At 40.7% G+C, this 16,113-nt stretch overlaps 1 protein-coding gene across 2 annotated transcripts in view; it reads right to left on the reverse strand.

The window, feature by feature from the left end:
- Nucleotides 1–5,671: 5,671 nt before the first annotated feature.
- Nucleotides 5,672–16,113, reverse strand: part of LOC119023511 (plexin-B1-like) — a 70,776-nt gene continuing 60,334 nt past the window's right edge. For both annotated transcript variants that reach the window (XM_037105507.1, XM_037105508.1), the window contains 10 exons: nt 15,553–15,727; nt 15,134–15,237; nt 14,895–14,979; nt 13,650–13,822; nt 12,412–12,572; nt 11,036–11,183; nt 10,468–10,532; nt 9,327–9,402; nt 9,022–9,096; nt 5,672–8,233 (listed from right to left, as the gene is read on the reverse strand). In XM_037105507.1, coding sequence (XP_036961402.1) covers nt 8,129–8,233; nt 9,022–9,096; nt 9,327–9,402; nt 10,468–10,532; nt 11,036–11,183; nt 12,412–12,572; nt 13,650–13,822; nt 14,895–14,979; nt 15,134–15,237; nt 15,553–15,727 — 1,167 coding nt within the window. In that variant the 3' untranslated portion in view covers nt 5,672–8,128. The remainder of the gene's footprint in view (nt 8,234–9,021; nt 9,097–9,326; nt 9,403–10,467; nt 10,533–11,035; nt 11,184–12,411; nt 12,573–13,649; nt 13,823–14,894; nt 14,980–15,133; nt 15,238–15,552; nt 15,728–16,113) is intronic.

Consider the following 16,113-nt stretch of genomic DNA (forward strand, 5'->3'; position numbering starts at 1 on the left):
GAACGATTTTTTGAAATGTCGGCGCAATCCACAGAGCTAACGTAAAAAACACGACTTCATTACCACTACTAAGCTTTTTTGATACACTATACTATACACACTTTGCTATAAATTGATCGATCTGCAAGTTGGATGATAAAAGTGTGCAACTACAGTTCAGATGACCTGTGATGACGTTCAGTGGCCCTGATGATCTCTGGAGTCTCATTTAGCCGCTTGTTAGCAACCGCCTTTTTAAAGACATGTTTACAAAAGTGTTTGTATTTACTGACATATTTTATGTCGCAGGTCACAATGTTAAAATATCTCGATGTTAGAACTGCAGACCTCATTTCAGACATTAAATCTAAGACATGAGACATTTTTTTAACCGTGTAGGATGGAGTGCCATGTCCCACTCACCAGGAGGTGGACGTCTAAAGCCTTGTCCGCCGTTACAGCTGATTAGTGTCGTCTGTCTCTTTTGTCATTTTGAGATATTGCATCATAAATTCAAAATGGCAGAGGAGGGAAAAAAGAGATGAAAAAAGTACCGAAACAACTGATGAATTCTCCTATCCTCAGAAAACAGGATAGGGATTTTTTTTTTTTTTTAAAGTTAATAAGGTGTCAGAAGTACTTTGAAGAGGCTCTGTTGAACTTGCATTGTGGTGGAAGTTTATGTTAGCAGACTCCATTTTCTAAACTAGTGTTAGCTTCTGTTGCTGTCTGTTAGCAGTTCATGCCATGTGACGATCCGCTCACACGTGGCCAATAAAACACTGATTAACACCTGGATATTCCAACAAACTGTTACACAGAGCCCTTTAATCCAGACTTTGATAATAATAATAGAAAAATCATGCACATTTTTTATGTGGCTTTGAACAAGTACTGTATGTCTGCTCCAGTGCATTAGGGTATAAACTGCCAATTGAGATTCTGCCTTATTTTGTGTGTTTTATTTAAAATGATGACAGCAGTCTTTACTGTCAGAGTAAAGCCTATTATTCCTCCACTGCTACATGATGGACATTTGAACTTTTGAATAATTTAGTCATGCTTGAACAGAACAAGTTGAAGCTCATTTAAGCCAAAGAAATGCGATTACTGCATACTTTATATAAAACTACAAAAGGACGTTGAATTTATATCAGCTGAGTTTTTTTTGTTTTTTTTTAAAGAAGTGCCAGTGTAATCTTTCTAAATATATGAACACTCGATGTCTCAACCTTCATCACCTCTAAAATAGGGATAAAAGTGGTAAAGTGATAAAGTGTGTGTGTGTGTGCGCGTGTGTGTGTGTGTGTGTGTGTGTGTGTGCGCGCGCGCGACCTGAAAACTTTCCACATCCCTCGGCCTGATTCTCTGCTTTCTGTTGCCAACGCCGCGCTGTTAACACTCCCCCTCTGACATGCCACAAGATTTCCTGGCCGATACCTCAGAGCCAAAGGCCTGCTGGGTAATAAAGTACAGCAGAGAAAGAGAGAAAGAGAGAGAGAGGGAGAGAGCCGACGGTGTTGAAGGGAGAGAATTGAGAGGTGAGATGAAATGTGTGTGATGTGTGTGTGTGTGTGTGTGTGTGTGTGTGTGTGTGGGGAGAGGGGGTTGTTGGGACTTTAACGTGAGAACACTTGGGCCTGTCGACCTCACGTGAGCGACTGCTCATAGTCAGACGACACTTTCCCACAGCACCTGAGCGCACTGTGGAGCCCACTGTAGCTGAAGTGGCTGCAGGCACGTTATCGTATGTGAAAACATATTAACACTACTGATCCTGTTCTGCTGTGCCGGTAAAACTGGTACCACTGCACAAGTGAAAGGAGTTAAATAAAGCCTTCTGCGGCTCCAGAGGGAGCTGGGTGAAATCTGTCTGGTCAGGAGACGGGAGGAGAGCTCAGGGATCATTTTTTGGTAATTGGGATTAAAAAAGTGTATTTATCTTCACTCCTGTTCATCGGCCTGACTGCTGCTGCTGGGCTCTGCTGAGGAGGCTGCCGGTGTTGACTGCCGACTGGAGCCGGATGGGAAATGTAGTTTGTTTAATGGCGACATTACAGAGAGCAGAAGGGAAAAGAAAAAAAAAACTCAGAGTCACTGGGGAGAGTTGAATATTGCTAATATATAATTTAAACACACACACACACACTGGCTAACATTAGCTCACGGCTAATGTACTAAAGTAATCAAGCCGTTCGAGTCAAGCTTTGCTGGCGGTTAATACACATTTTAGCAACAAGCAAATCTACCCTCACCCACAATCAGCATCAGTGACCTGATGAACTGCACTGTCAGCATGGATTTCTCTGGGTTTGAACATTGTCGGATACATTCAGGAATTTCTCTCCTCAGAGTAGTTCCACAATTTTGCCATGTAATAAAATGAAAAAAAAATATTTAAAAAATCAGTAAAATATGTGATTATTTTACGTTTGGACAGCGCCAAGCTTGTGATTTCCCCTTGCTTTTTCAGGCTTCTGCTAAGCTAATCAACTGCTTGCTCTGGTCTTTATATTTAGTGAACACTGACATGAGATTTCATCAGACGTCATTCATCTGACTCTGGGCGCGCAGCAGCATCTTCAGCGATTTAGATCTGACTGATGCAGAGACAGTGGAGGACTTGACGCGAGCGCAGCCTCGCAACACGTCTTCATCTCTGTGAAGCTTCGAATGCTCAGAGTTTGTTTCCGTTTGGTCAGAGAGTTGTGAACTGGACTACAGAACATGGTCCTCTGTGAGACTACAGTCAGCGGTGTTGGGCCAACCTCTCTGATACTGAAGTTTCAAAAGGAGCTGGACACTGAAAGCTTCGTCACAGTAGTAGTAGTATCAGTGGTGCTGGTGGTTGGATTGTATTAGAGCGTCCTGCTGTCACTGTCTAATGTCGGTCCAGTCTTAAGCTCCAAAGCCTGTGCTGGCTGCGACTACTTTCCATTCTCAGAGAGCTGTAATCAGACACTTCCCACAGGGGCACCAAGCGCTCGTGTGTGTGTGTGTGTGTGTGTGTTTGTGCTGAGAGACACCATAACACCACCTGCATGGATCTAGAAAACTGGGTTAGTAGGGGGATAAATATCAGCTGATACAACAGTTTACATCGAGGCCTGTATTTTTGCTCCAGGTTAACGTCAGAAACTTCACCGTACGTCAACGTTCATGAAATAATCAGGCGCTCGTCATAAACGCCGAAACATAATAAGGTGTGAGGGCAGCTGGCTGATGATTCGTCTTCTTGTTACCGTGTTTACAAGTTCCTCAAACCACAAATAAATCACGCTAGCTGGTGTCGGTGGAGCGGCGCCACACAGCAGCCTATAACTCTACCAGCAGAGTCACAACGAGTGGCCGATCGAAAGGAAGCCCAAAGAATATGTGCAGCCACTTTGATAGCCGTTTCGTTAATTAAGAGTCAAACATTTTACAGTTTAGGCTTCTTAAAAGGAACAGTTCACCCAATAAAAGAAATCCAGTCATCAGCTACTCACACCCGCGATGATGAGCTTCTAGTCAACAAAACTTTTCTGGAGCTTCACAGCAAAACAGCAGCTCCATACAGCTCATATGGCATAATCAGAGTTCCCCAATGGATGTTATAACCTCAAAGATTTTTGCTGTAACTGCTGAGCTAAAAACGTCAGCACACACCCGGTCTGAAGTGGATGCACAAGCTCAAAAATGCCTACATGCACATGCGTACCACAGTACTGATGGAGTAGCTCTGAGTGCTAATACTTTAGCTTAGCAGCGACAGTGAAGGATACGGCTCTGAGTGGATGTGTTTTCAAATCAAGCTGGGACCTCGAGGCTTTCAGTAACTAGGATTATGGTTGTGTTCAGTTGTTTTATTTACATTCTAAAACAAGTCCCCATCTACTTCAGTTGTTCAGGAGAATGCTGCAACACTGTTTCACTGTGAAGGACTGAATTTTTATTTTTAGGGTGAACTGTTCCTTTAAATTGTAAGACTTAGTGCTGAAATTGTGACGAGCATTTTCTACATTTTTCTACTTTCTACTTTTAGACCGAACAGCTCATGAGCTGCAGAGGATACACACTTTCATATGTCTCATATGCTTCGTAAATAAAATGTAATGTAATGCTCACACATGCAGACACACACTCTCCCTGACCTTCTGTTTGACCTATATGACCCCCACCTCCACCACAGAGTGAAACGTGACCTGCATTCACTCTACGATGGTGCTAATTTAAGACACACACTGATCCCGCTTGTCTTCAGTTTAGCACTTTAGCGCATGCAAACACACACACACACACACACACACACACACACACACACACACACACACACACACACACACACACACACACACACACAATCCAAAACAGATTTGAGGTTTCGTCACCCTGCAGACACAAGAGAAAGACAACAGCTATTTGCACGTTGGACGGCAGATGAATGTGTGTCTGTCACTGTTTTCTTGACGGTCCTCTGACACTCTGAACTTTTAACCGTCTCTAGGGCAAAACACAACGTGGAGCTTGAATAGTTTAGGATGGCCGATCGTCACCAGCTGTGTGCGACAGCTGTTCATACTCTTGGATTTATAAGGCTACTGAGAGAGAGGATGTCCAAACATGGAGTCCCTGGTCTGGCTCCCCAGCGACAGGAAGTAATAAATATGCCATCAGACATGTGCCGTTAGCAGCATCAACAATCAGGGAGTTAGCCTGGAGTACTTGCTACTTGATAATGATGAAAAGTGACTAAAGTGCATTGCAGTTATACCTCTTTTTGATTGGCCCTTTTTATGGTATAGAACTCATTTGCAGCCAGTCAGCAACCTAGTGCTACCTATTACCGCCAATAATTGTTGGATGTTATTGAGGCATGTTGTTTCAAGTTTCAAGACTTAAAGGATAAGTTCACCTAAAATTGAAAATTCAGTATAATCTCCTCAACCTCATGCTGAGGGAGAGTCAAGTGAAGTTTCGTAGTCCAAAAGTGAAGAGAAGAACATTTGGAATTTTTTTTCCAAACTGATTTGAAAAGACGTTGAGACCTACCTGCCAACTGGATTGGGATTCTTTCAGTTGCCAGGCTGCTAGTGGTAGCCATGCTGCTAACGCCGTCCTTGTGGGCAGCAACAGTGATGCCACAGGGAAATGGTATAGATTTAAATGTTGTCTGTTTCCACTTTAACAAATGTTATAAATATATATATATATATTTTTTGAATCTTAAGTTTGCAAGCAGAAGCCAATTATAATTTAATGTGAGACTGTAGAGCCAGGTGTCACAATATTCAGGTGGTATTTAAAAATGAAATATTTACAATACACATATAGTAATAATAATATTGTGTAAAGAATCCAGTGCCTCTAGATTATTTCCCTCATCGTTCTTGCCTTTTCATAGTAAGTGATGGTAATGCACATTATTGATGGTTGAGCAGGAGAAAATGCAACAATTAGCTAGGTAGCTGCTACCACAGTGTCTGGCTACTACTGCTGTGCAACACCATGTTAGCAAATGACAGACGGCGACTCTGCACACACCTGAAAAAAGTTGGCTTAAGTTATTTACGGTGTCAAATGTATGATAGAAGAACAAATGAATAAACAACAAGGACCAGTTATTAGGATTGTTATCATCAGCACTTTCTTTGCTGTGGAAATAATATTCAGAATCCAGTATATAGACTAACAGCAATGACTTCAGACATTATTAAACACCGGGACCACTTTATTGCATCACATTAAAGTTGTTGTTAGGTTCATCCTATCAATTAGTCAGAGAACACTAAAGTCAGGATTACTTAAAAGCAGTAAGGTATGTACAGGATAATGGTCAAACATCAGAACGGAGCTCTGCATTCACAAGTAAGCCACAAGCAACACTAATGTCCCTGGCAAAGAATGTTTTTTTTTTTTTTTTCAATGTACAGAATAATCAACTCGCAACATTAAAAATCAGATTTCACCTATCGCCTCTAAAGTGGATGTAAAATATAAAAGTAGAGAGTTGAACTGCATCAGAATTAAAGACAACTAACTCTGAATGTGATTTTGACTTGCAGTGACTCACGACTATCTCGAGAGGAAATCAACGGTTAAAAAGAAGCGTGAAAAGGTAGAAAAATGACAAAGGCTCTCGGTTTTCTTTAAACCAAACATGACGCAGATGCAACATCTGACTGGGAGGGATATTTCCACTGTTATTTTTTATGTCAGAAAAAAATATCCAACATATGAATTAAAATAAATTAAAAATAAATTAAATTGGAAAAAACTAGTAAAAAAAAAACTTTCGCATGTGGCATTACAGAGGGATGGGGAACACGGGCACCTTCGTTCATTAAGCTTACTGTTTGATTTGAACACTGACAGAAGAGGGAGGTGCTGTGATCCCACTCTGACCATCAGGTGGAGGCAGCAGTTTTCCTCCATATCCGTCAGCCTGAAACAAGGCTATTGTAAAATGTACAGTTGGAGCATAACAACAGAATGCAGCCTTAGTCTGAACAAGAGAAAACCAGGAAGGGATAACAATTCACTGGAGTCCTGGCTGAATGAAAAAAGTTGTGAATCCAGTGACAAAACAAAAAAAAAAAAAGTGTTGAAAATGGCCAAAACATCTCAGAAATATGGAAGATCAAACTTGACTTAAATAAAATAAGAAAAAAAAATAACTTGGAAGAAGAAATAAAAATAAAAAAAATCTAAAAAATGCACATATATATGAGAACTAACTGTATGAAATGTAGTAAATTAATTCTAGATTGTTTGTCTCAGGATTCATGACCTGTGAGGGCTGTCACACCACACTGAAGGGAAATAAATCCTGAAATGGCTCCAAACATAAATTAAATTATGCAGAATTAATTCACTAGATTTTCCACAATTCATATATTTGTGCATTTATTTCCTTGTAAGTTGGGCTTGGTCGTTGACAGGTGATGGGATCATCACTGAATTAGTACATTACAGTAGCGCTATTATGGCTTTTGTCTACATGTAGTTACAGTTTCATAGAAGGTTTCACTTTCATGGTTTTCTTAAGGACGGATCAGTTAACGTGTTAGCTATAAGTGGCTCTGCCAAATTGTCTCGGGCAATACATCTAAAAGTAACATTTGTTTTTACAAAACTGATATAAACATTTTGCGAAACATTGCCAAAGCAGAAGAACATTGACAATAAGTGTAGGTCATCATGAGGAGAAAGCAGGCTGTCAGTATTCATTTTAAAATCAACAACTTTACAAAACACTGGTTTTCAGTTCAAATGAGGCAGCATCTACAAATTGCAGTGATGGCAAGCATAAAAAAAATGAAAATGAAATCCTATCTCAGGAAATTGTTTCCACAGAACAAAAACTGTCCAGTAAAAACTAATTAAACTTCACAGAGTAAGACTTGGTCGAATGATTTAAGGAAGCTAAAAGCAGAATCGAAAACGTCCTTTGAACATGAAAAGCCATTGCCTGGGCCTCCACAGCACTTCGACAGTGACGCTATCTGTTTATTTGTCCTCTATGTAAGACTTTTGACATCACGTTTACGGCTGTCAACAGAAAAATCCACCAGTTCCCTCTTACTCTTCGTTCAGTGTTCCTTCATCCAGCATCACTGCCTCAGCAGAAGACTACTAAGTATAGTTGTAAACTTGCAGGAATGTTCTGTGCAGTTTGTCCAAAAACAAACAAAAAAACTAATCTTCAAGTCCCACTGCGATATGAGGGAAGAACAAAAAGATCCCTTTTCATATCATGTCTCCCTTTAGTTTGAATCCAACATGGGAGATCCTTGTGAGAGGTGTCAGTTCAGAGCAGGTTCCTTTATTCTGATGTGCTTCATTTCACATTTTCTCTTTGTTCACCCTCAGAGCAGTGTCATTTCACTCCCAGTGTCAGGACCTGTGGAAATGTCAAGGGAGTCTTTCTATACCCTCCTGGACACGGGACAGAAAACACGGCCAGTGTCAGGGATCCTGGAGAAAAATGTCTCCCTTCGCTAAAAATCAGTCTGCTGGAATGACAGCAAAATCACAGTATGTGTCACATTCTTCCTTTGTCCTTAAAAAAGAAGAAAAAACGTTGCTTTTTTTCTCCAGGAGATGGAAGTTTCTTCCATCATTGTCCTCTGCTTTAAGGTTAAAGGAAAGATCTGTAGCATCCTTGAGGTCATAGGTCTGTGACTTTGTTTTCTACAGCAGCTGCAATCTGTTGGAGTCTGTAACCGAGCTGCATCTTCTGGGCTGTGGGGTCTTCTTCCAGGGCTGTGATAATCTGGCAGAAGAAAGAAGAAGTTGGATGATAATCATTACAGTTGTACTGGAGCTTTTGGGACATCAATATATCTGACCATTTGCTAACAGCAACTATAACTAGACACAGCAGATCTGTAAGGAATGCATTAAACCAGGTATTTCTCTGCGCTAATGTAAACTATGATTGATGACATGCCTGATTAGCTTAAAGCGATAACTGAAGAGCAGATTATACACCAACTACATTAGTTTGTGGGGCTACAGGCTACGTAAAAATGTATCTGATCACTGTGTGGAAGCCAGTCCTGGATATTATAAGAGTTTGGGGTAATGTTAGCATTTGTGTCATTCTTTTAACCAGCTAACGTTAGAGGATTAGCAATAGCTTCATTATAAACATTGGTTAGTTGTCATCCTAAAAGCCCTTTCTCTTGTAACATTAAAAATGAACACATATTGTTGGCTAAGCAGCCTCATTTATATAACTAATGAAGAAGCCAACTTTTGGTCTGGAACATTTAGCATGTAGCAAGTCAGCCTGTGACTGTTTTTGACCTACTCATGAACTTAATGTTACCTTTATTAGCTATCTTGCTATAGCTGATAGAATCTGACCGGGAGTGTCAGATTGAGAGCAACATAACATGTGACGCAGAGCCAAGTGAAACATGCAAGTTGTGCGATTCTTCAAGCAGGAAAAAACATGGCAGAAAGGAATGATTGCACATGCATCCAGATGCATCTAAACCACAGCAAATCATATCATACAACCCGACAGTGATGTTTTTGGACTTTGGTCATACTCACTTGATCATAGTATTTGTTGATGTACTTGTACAGCTCATGTAAAGCCACGAGGCAGTTGACCTCAGCAGTGTAATTCTGTTTGAGGAGAATAAAAATAGCGAGGTGAGGAAACGTCAGTGGACAGAGGCTGTTAAAACTGCATCGGTTGCTATTCATATTTTATTACAAACTCCACAGCTAGCATGTTAGGCACCCACCATCTGGGTGGGTGCCTAACATGGGTCCTGAAATGATTCATGTTCATTCTTTGCCTTAAAAAAAACAATCTTATTTTTGCAAAATGGGAAAACGAGCGGGTAACGTACACGAGAGAGTTCTGCTAGAGCTGAGTTCATCTCTTGGTCACTGGCGGAGATGGTCTGACGGATGTCTGCATAGTACCTGGAGAGAGAGGAGGAAAGAGCACTGAAAAGAAAGAACTGCAGTAGAATTTAAGGAAATAAAATGCCTTAAGGTTCTTGAATCCCTCCATGGTAGTATTTTACAGCAGCTGTTATAAAAAGCACCTTCAGCTCATCCTGACAGCAGACTGCACAGAGAACATGTACTGTATGTACAGATAGTCTGATGTCAAGTGGCTATAATTCAAACACAATAATGGTAAACGGGTATGATGAGCAGAGCTATTCTTACAGAGGAGGATGTGTTCACAAGGATCAAGACTCACACAAAGCAACACCACTGCATCAGTTAATACTGAGTGCTATTTGTGCCAACTAATTATGCCGCCATTACTGCCATTACAACTCAGTGCTCTATTTTACACTTGGTGCAAAGTGGCGCCCAGTGCAAGTGTTTTCACGCCCGGTGCCAACGGTGTGTAAATAGCAAATGTACCTGTGCTCATCTGCATACCCCTGGGCATGTTGGTCTGCAAATGAGGTGTTTTTTTTGTTTTTGTTTTTTTTACAAATACAGTAAACAGGAACCAAAATATGCTATTTCTTTGTCACCAATGGAGAACATTCCCAGACTCCCTTCATGCAGTTTTGTGAGTTGAATTTGAAAAAAACTATTGTTGCTGATGTCACCAATCATGTTTACCATCCTTAACAGAGATTTACTGTCTCTGCTCTTTAATTCTAGAGACAGAGTACTGAACCTAGTTTTCGGCAGCACTTATCCTTTGTAATGTACATTACACTAATAAAGCTTATGAAACAGGCATATTTGTTACATACAAATCAAGTCCAGTGAAGCTTTAATCCATCACCAGTGTAATCTGCAGGGTTTAATGTGCAGCAGACAGTAGTAAGTGTAGCAGTCTGCTCTCAGACCATCCATGCATGGAAGCCTCGCAGGCTTAGTCTACCCTCTGTCTGCCTCTGACAGATTGTCCTGGGCCTTGCTCCCTCTCTCCTTCCTCCCCCCCCTCTCTCACTTCTCTCTCCTCCAGTGTTTTTTGTGCCTGGGGGTCAGTGGGGCAACTGGCTGCCATATTCTTACCTCTCCACCATCTGTTTGTAGCGCGGGATGTCTCTGGCATACAGCAACTTGTTGATGGGAGAGTCCTGTGCAGGGAAGACAAATGGGAGAGACGTGTCCTGAATATCCCTTAAGACGGGTCATACGAAGCGTGCATGATAGAATTATCCGTACAAAACCCAGCATGAGGGACAGCTACTGCCCTAATATGAGATGATTTATATTACAAATCCCCATTTATAGTTTATAACAATAATCATAGATTTATTATCACCAACATTAATCATTATCATGATCATCATATATTTTTTATTATTGTCTTTATTGCTGTCTTTGTTGTTATTATTACATATTATTACAGTGCAAGTCATTAACATACAGTATGAACTCACACTACCATCACTTCCCTTATCATGAACATATAGACATGTGCTGTGAATGTACTGTATGTAGTCATGTTGTTGTACTGATTTCCCCCATAGTGCCTCGTATAGTGTAGTGCTTTTTGATTTGTTTGGTAGCAGAGCTCTAGTGGTATAGAGTAACAAGGTTCTGTATTATTGGCAGTGCCTTAAAGTGATTAGCTCACCCGTCCCAGTTTGTGGTCAGCGATGGTGCAGGAATCCATGAAGGTCTGGGCGATGACGGACAGCACAGCGTCCACGTGGTCAGAGGTCTGCACGTCAAAGATGAACTGTGGGTTCTTCAGGATATTGATCCAGAAGCGCAGGGGTAAACTGTTTGGATGGACAAGAAAGTCGATGTACATGTTAACAAAGATGTATAAATACCTGATTCCAAGATGCTTCTGGTGAAGTTTATTGTTTGAAAGCAAAGCAGACTAACCACATTATTTCATAACAGTAGATATGTGATTCAATCAATCACTAATAGTTTTCTGTCATCTTCATACACAGAAGAAATTGAAAAACATACCTAACATAAATATATCAAACTCATATATTCATGCAAGATTAAGTTGTCCTCTTGGTAATGTGTACTGTATATGTGTTAGCATGTGAGTGCTTGGACTTCCCCTGATAAATTGATAAAAACTGAAAAGGAGTTGAGGCAGTAGCGGAGTGAGTGTGGCTGTGGCTCAGGAGGGAGAGCAGTTCGTCCAATAATCGGAAGGTCAGTGGTCGATCCCCGGCCCCTCTACATGTAGAGTGTCCTTGGACCAGATACTGAACTGCAAATTGCTCCCGGTGGCTGCTCCATCGATATGAGTGTGTGCATATGAATGTTTCATAGTAACCTCTGCCACCAGTGTGTGAATTTGTGTAAACAAGGGTGAATGCTGACTTGTGTTTCTTTGAGTAGCAAATAAGACTAGAAAAGCGAGAAATAAATGCAGTTTGTTTGATTGCAGGATGACTGGCTGTCAGTCACTGGAATTTAATTTCGCCAAGTTGGTTCATGTAGCAATGATGATGGAGGGAAAAACAATCCTATAAATTAGTTACTTTAGCGTCCGTATGACCTCATATTTACTTCTCTTTGATTGATGCACAGGTCACTAGAAGCACAGTTAGATCAGAACTAAAGGCAACAAGATGGATCATTCTGCCCGACCACATGAACCAAACTACATTGAGAAAGTGACTGAAATAACCCTTTGATTAAGAGATCAAGAGCTCTGGTTACATTTCCAGGAACTCCTTCAGAGATGTTTTTGGTATTGTATCATTAAGATGTGGCATTTCACATGAATCGTAACATCACGTCAGTGTAGAAATACGCATTCAACTGCTGTCCATATGTTCTGTGTTGGCATGCTTTGCTGGCGCATGACGTTCTTAAACCGTCAGATGAAATTTCCCTTGAAGTATGTTTATATCTCTACTCATATGGCGGCCCACCAGAAGTTGGCCCATGACCCATTTCTGGCTTCCATCCCCGTCTTCTCACATCTAAACCATTTGTGAGCTGCTGCTGCTGCTGCTGCTGCTGATGGCCAATTACCTGTTAGTCTTCCAGATGTGGATGGTCTCAGGGTCAGTGATGTTGTGCTGCAGAGCCTGCTCATCCAACAAGTCGAAAAAGTATTTGACAGCCAGAGGTACAGGGCGACTGGTGCTGAGGATGGCAGTGAATAAATCATCCACAAACTTCTGCAGTGTTCCCTGAGACAGAGCACACAATCAAACTGATAAATAAGCCACATATTTACACAATCAAGCTCACAGTGACTTATCTGCTTATTTGTGGTATTTCTGTCCCAGCACATTCCATAATCCTTACTCCATCCACTAACCTGCTCATTGTCACACGTAGTGACTAGGGGTGTAATGGTACATGTATTTGTGTCTTAATCATTTCAACTTCTTTGTCTTATTGTCCGTTTGTTTATGTTCCATCACCTTCTTTGTTTTGTCACAGGTTTTCACCCATTCAAAAGACGCCACCATTTAACACTGAGACCTTTTTACATGCAAGTTAAAAAGTCACAGGCCTATACCAGGCCAGTTATAACAAAATACACTATTCTGTTGCATTATAGGAAATGTAGGATCATCTGTTTTTAGCTTGATCAATACCAGAGACTAATGTCAGGATATCTTGGTCATGACTGTTTGCTGTTTCTGTTTTTGTACCACTTTAACTATTCTGTTACTAAACAGTGAAGCCATGATGGAAATTCATACTACACCAAGAGTTTTCCTTATCTAATATACTACACATAATACTGCCATGCCTACTGCATTTCTAACACCATGCTAATAAACATGTTTATTGTGAGAAAAAAAACCTCAGGATATATTGAAGATGAATATTTAATTTCTTTTAAATAATGCAGACTCACACTGGATCAAGACTGATGATGGTTTCTTTGTGAAAATGTAAGCTCAAAATAGCACAAAGCTGTAGTCATGAAGGCTGCCATGTTCACGCCCATATAACCAGAGGGCTTTACTCACTATAAAAGTGCAGCTCTGTTACTCTTCATGGTGCAGCAGCCTCTTGGCAATGTTAGCTGGCTCGAGAGTTAAGTGTGGAAGATTAACCAGAAGTAAAAAGACGACACAGTTTATACTGTAAATCCACCACGAGACACAAAACATGTCTGTCCAAATTGTCTACTATACTGCCCTTTTTAACACAATTTGTTTGGATTGTTTCATTTAAAGAATTTGACCATCTATCATGTATGGTGCATGGGAGTATGCAACACCGAGCGCCCAAGCAGCATGTGTTTTTACCTTCATGGAGAGCAGTCGAGTGAGGTAGATCTCGGGGATGGCCTTGGCCCTCTCGCCTCCCCTCTCCCTCACACTGCCTCTCCTGTGCTTGGGCAGCTCTGACTCCTCACTGGCTTTCACCAGATGCCAAAGCCTCACTCCTCCCTCCTCCCCATCATCCAGCATTGGGGTCTCTGGTAGGAGGAGACCACAGTGATATTAGTATATTTCTGTTGGCTGGGTGTTGTCCATATATCAGCTGTTGTCTGTTTTACAACTACTGTTATTGCCAACTCTCAGCTTCAACACAACGCACCAATGCACTGTCAAACAGCGACCTCTGCTGTTTATTTAGACTCTGTTCAGCTTGTCAGGAAACACATGACTGGATACTGTATGTACTAACCAACATTCACTTACACAGTATTTACATGTACAAGCTGTTGTTTTATTCATTCCGTATGTATATGTTTAGCTGCTCACAAAATAAATCAAATAACAATATTGCAATCATGTACTTCAATTAATCCAATAATAAAGCTTGGCCTGCATTTCATTGAATAATACCTTCAACAAAGGAAAAGAAAAATGACTGAGACAAAATCAAATCTGTGTAACTGCTAACTGTTCGGCTGATAATAATGGAGAGAATATGAGGGGGTAACAGAGGAAAAAATAGAAGTCAGAGTTGCATCTGACAATACTCCATGATTTTTCTTTAAAAACTGGAGGCTGTGTATAAACAGTAATGGGAGGAGGCCAAGAGGAATGTAGAGTTGTTGTGAAGTATAAAAATATCTGGAAAAAAGCACTGTTGGCCATTTCGCATTCATGCTTAAGATGTTCATATCCCTGTCTCTTAAGTACTGCAAAGTCATTTCTGCCATGAGGAGTCCTAATCAAAACCAAAGAACTAAGAAAATTGAGATAATGAGAGTTGCTGCCTTCAGTGTTAAACAAACACCATTGCTGATGTAATTTTATCTATCTACGTATGTTACGCGGGTAAAAATATCCGCAGACAAGGTATTATGTTATAGTTGAATTCATGTAATGTTTAATCTTGTTTCACGAATTCTGTTGTTCGCTATTTTCAGATATTTTATTCAGAAAGGTTATACATCATGTCTTTAATGCACGCCTCTTTGTTTTGTTTCAGTTACATTTTGGCAAATCTGAATCATTGAAAAGCCGCTTGAAGACCCTACTTCTTGTTCATATATAAATGATGTATTTGTGCACAATCCACAAAAAATTGAGACTCACTTTCTCCAGGCATGTAATCATGGCTGTCATGGAGGTGGTGCTTGGTGTTCCTGGGGACGAGGGCCACTGTTGCTCCATCAGGGACCTGCATCACATAGTTTTATCACAGGTGTTATACTCTGGAAAAACTGCCTTAAGCATTCAGATGAATTTTAGTCTAGATGGTTTTCACAGCTGCATTCTGCACATTCGTGGTTGATGTGTGTGTGTATGTTAGTGTTTGCGTGACTTGCTCTGACCTTGTAGTGCTGCAGTGTATTAAGGCGCTTCCATGAGCCTTGTACCACTGACGTCAGGTCCTCATCTGACAGGATTAGGTGACCTGCAACACCTGCACGCCATTCTGGAGAGAAAATGTTTATTCAACCTCTTGTTACTGATTATCATTGCTATTGGGTGAGTCTCATGTTAAAATGTGTTGTCAGTGAGAGTGAAAACTGTAATCATGGTAATAATCCCCATTATTTCTACATGTAATCTGATTACTTCTTTTCTCCTGTAACTTGACCAAAATACAGTGACTTTTTGTATCCTAGTAACATTATGCTATCCATGTATTCCCACACTCCCCAAGCTGCTCCATATGACCAAAAGCCCACTGATCTCTACAGTCACCTGCTGAGGAGAAGCAGGATGTTGTTACACAAACTGGACTTACCCAGGTGTAATGAGTCAATGTGTGGCCTCTGTGAGTAGGAGGTTCCCTTCCATGTTTGCTCCACAAGTTTCTCCTTCACTTGAGTGATGGTGTCACAGTCGAGGACTTTCGCAGGTACCGTCTGGGTAGTAGTGCCTCCACTGGTGGCTGCAGCTGGCATCACAACATTTAAGGTCTGGAAAGATCAACAGGAGGATTGTTTGATGGTGGAAATACCACTCAACAGTTATTCAGTGAGTGTGTGCCGCTGTCCATATCGGTTTGAGTTAAACTTGTGAGCTTTTTTTAAGTCACTCAAGTTTGAATTCAGAAAAACATGTTACTTAGCTATGACATTACCTATACCAAATATTATGTAGCAGTTAATCTTGATGTTAATTTGCCCCTGCTTAATGTGGTACAATTTGTTTGGAATAAAAAAAAAGAACTATGAAAACTTAATGTCTCCAAAGATTTTTAAAAAAGGAGGACAAACACAAAGACAAATCTGCTTTTTTCAGTAAAATACACATTTACAATGTATTGTATGTCTCTAATATTGCAAACATATTAACTCTGCTT

The sequence above is a fragment of the Acanthopagrus latus genome, chromosome 7 (genome assembly GCF_904848185.1).
Source record: "Acanthopagrus latus isolate v.2019 chromosome 7, fAcaLat1.1, whole genome shotgun sequence".
NCBI classification, from domain to species: Eukaryota; Metazoa; Chordata; class Actinopteri; order Spariformes; family Sparidae; genus Acanthopagrus; species Acanthopagrus latus.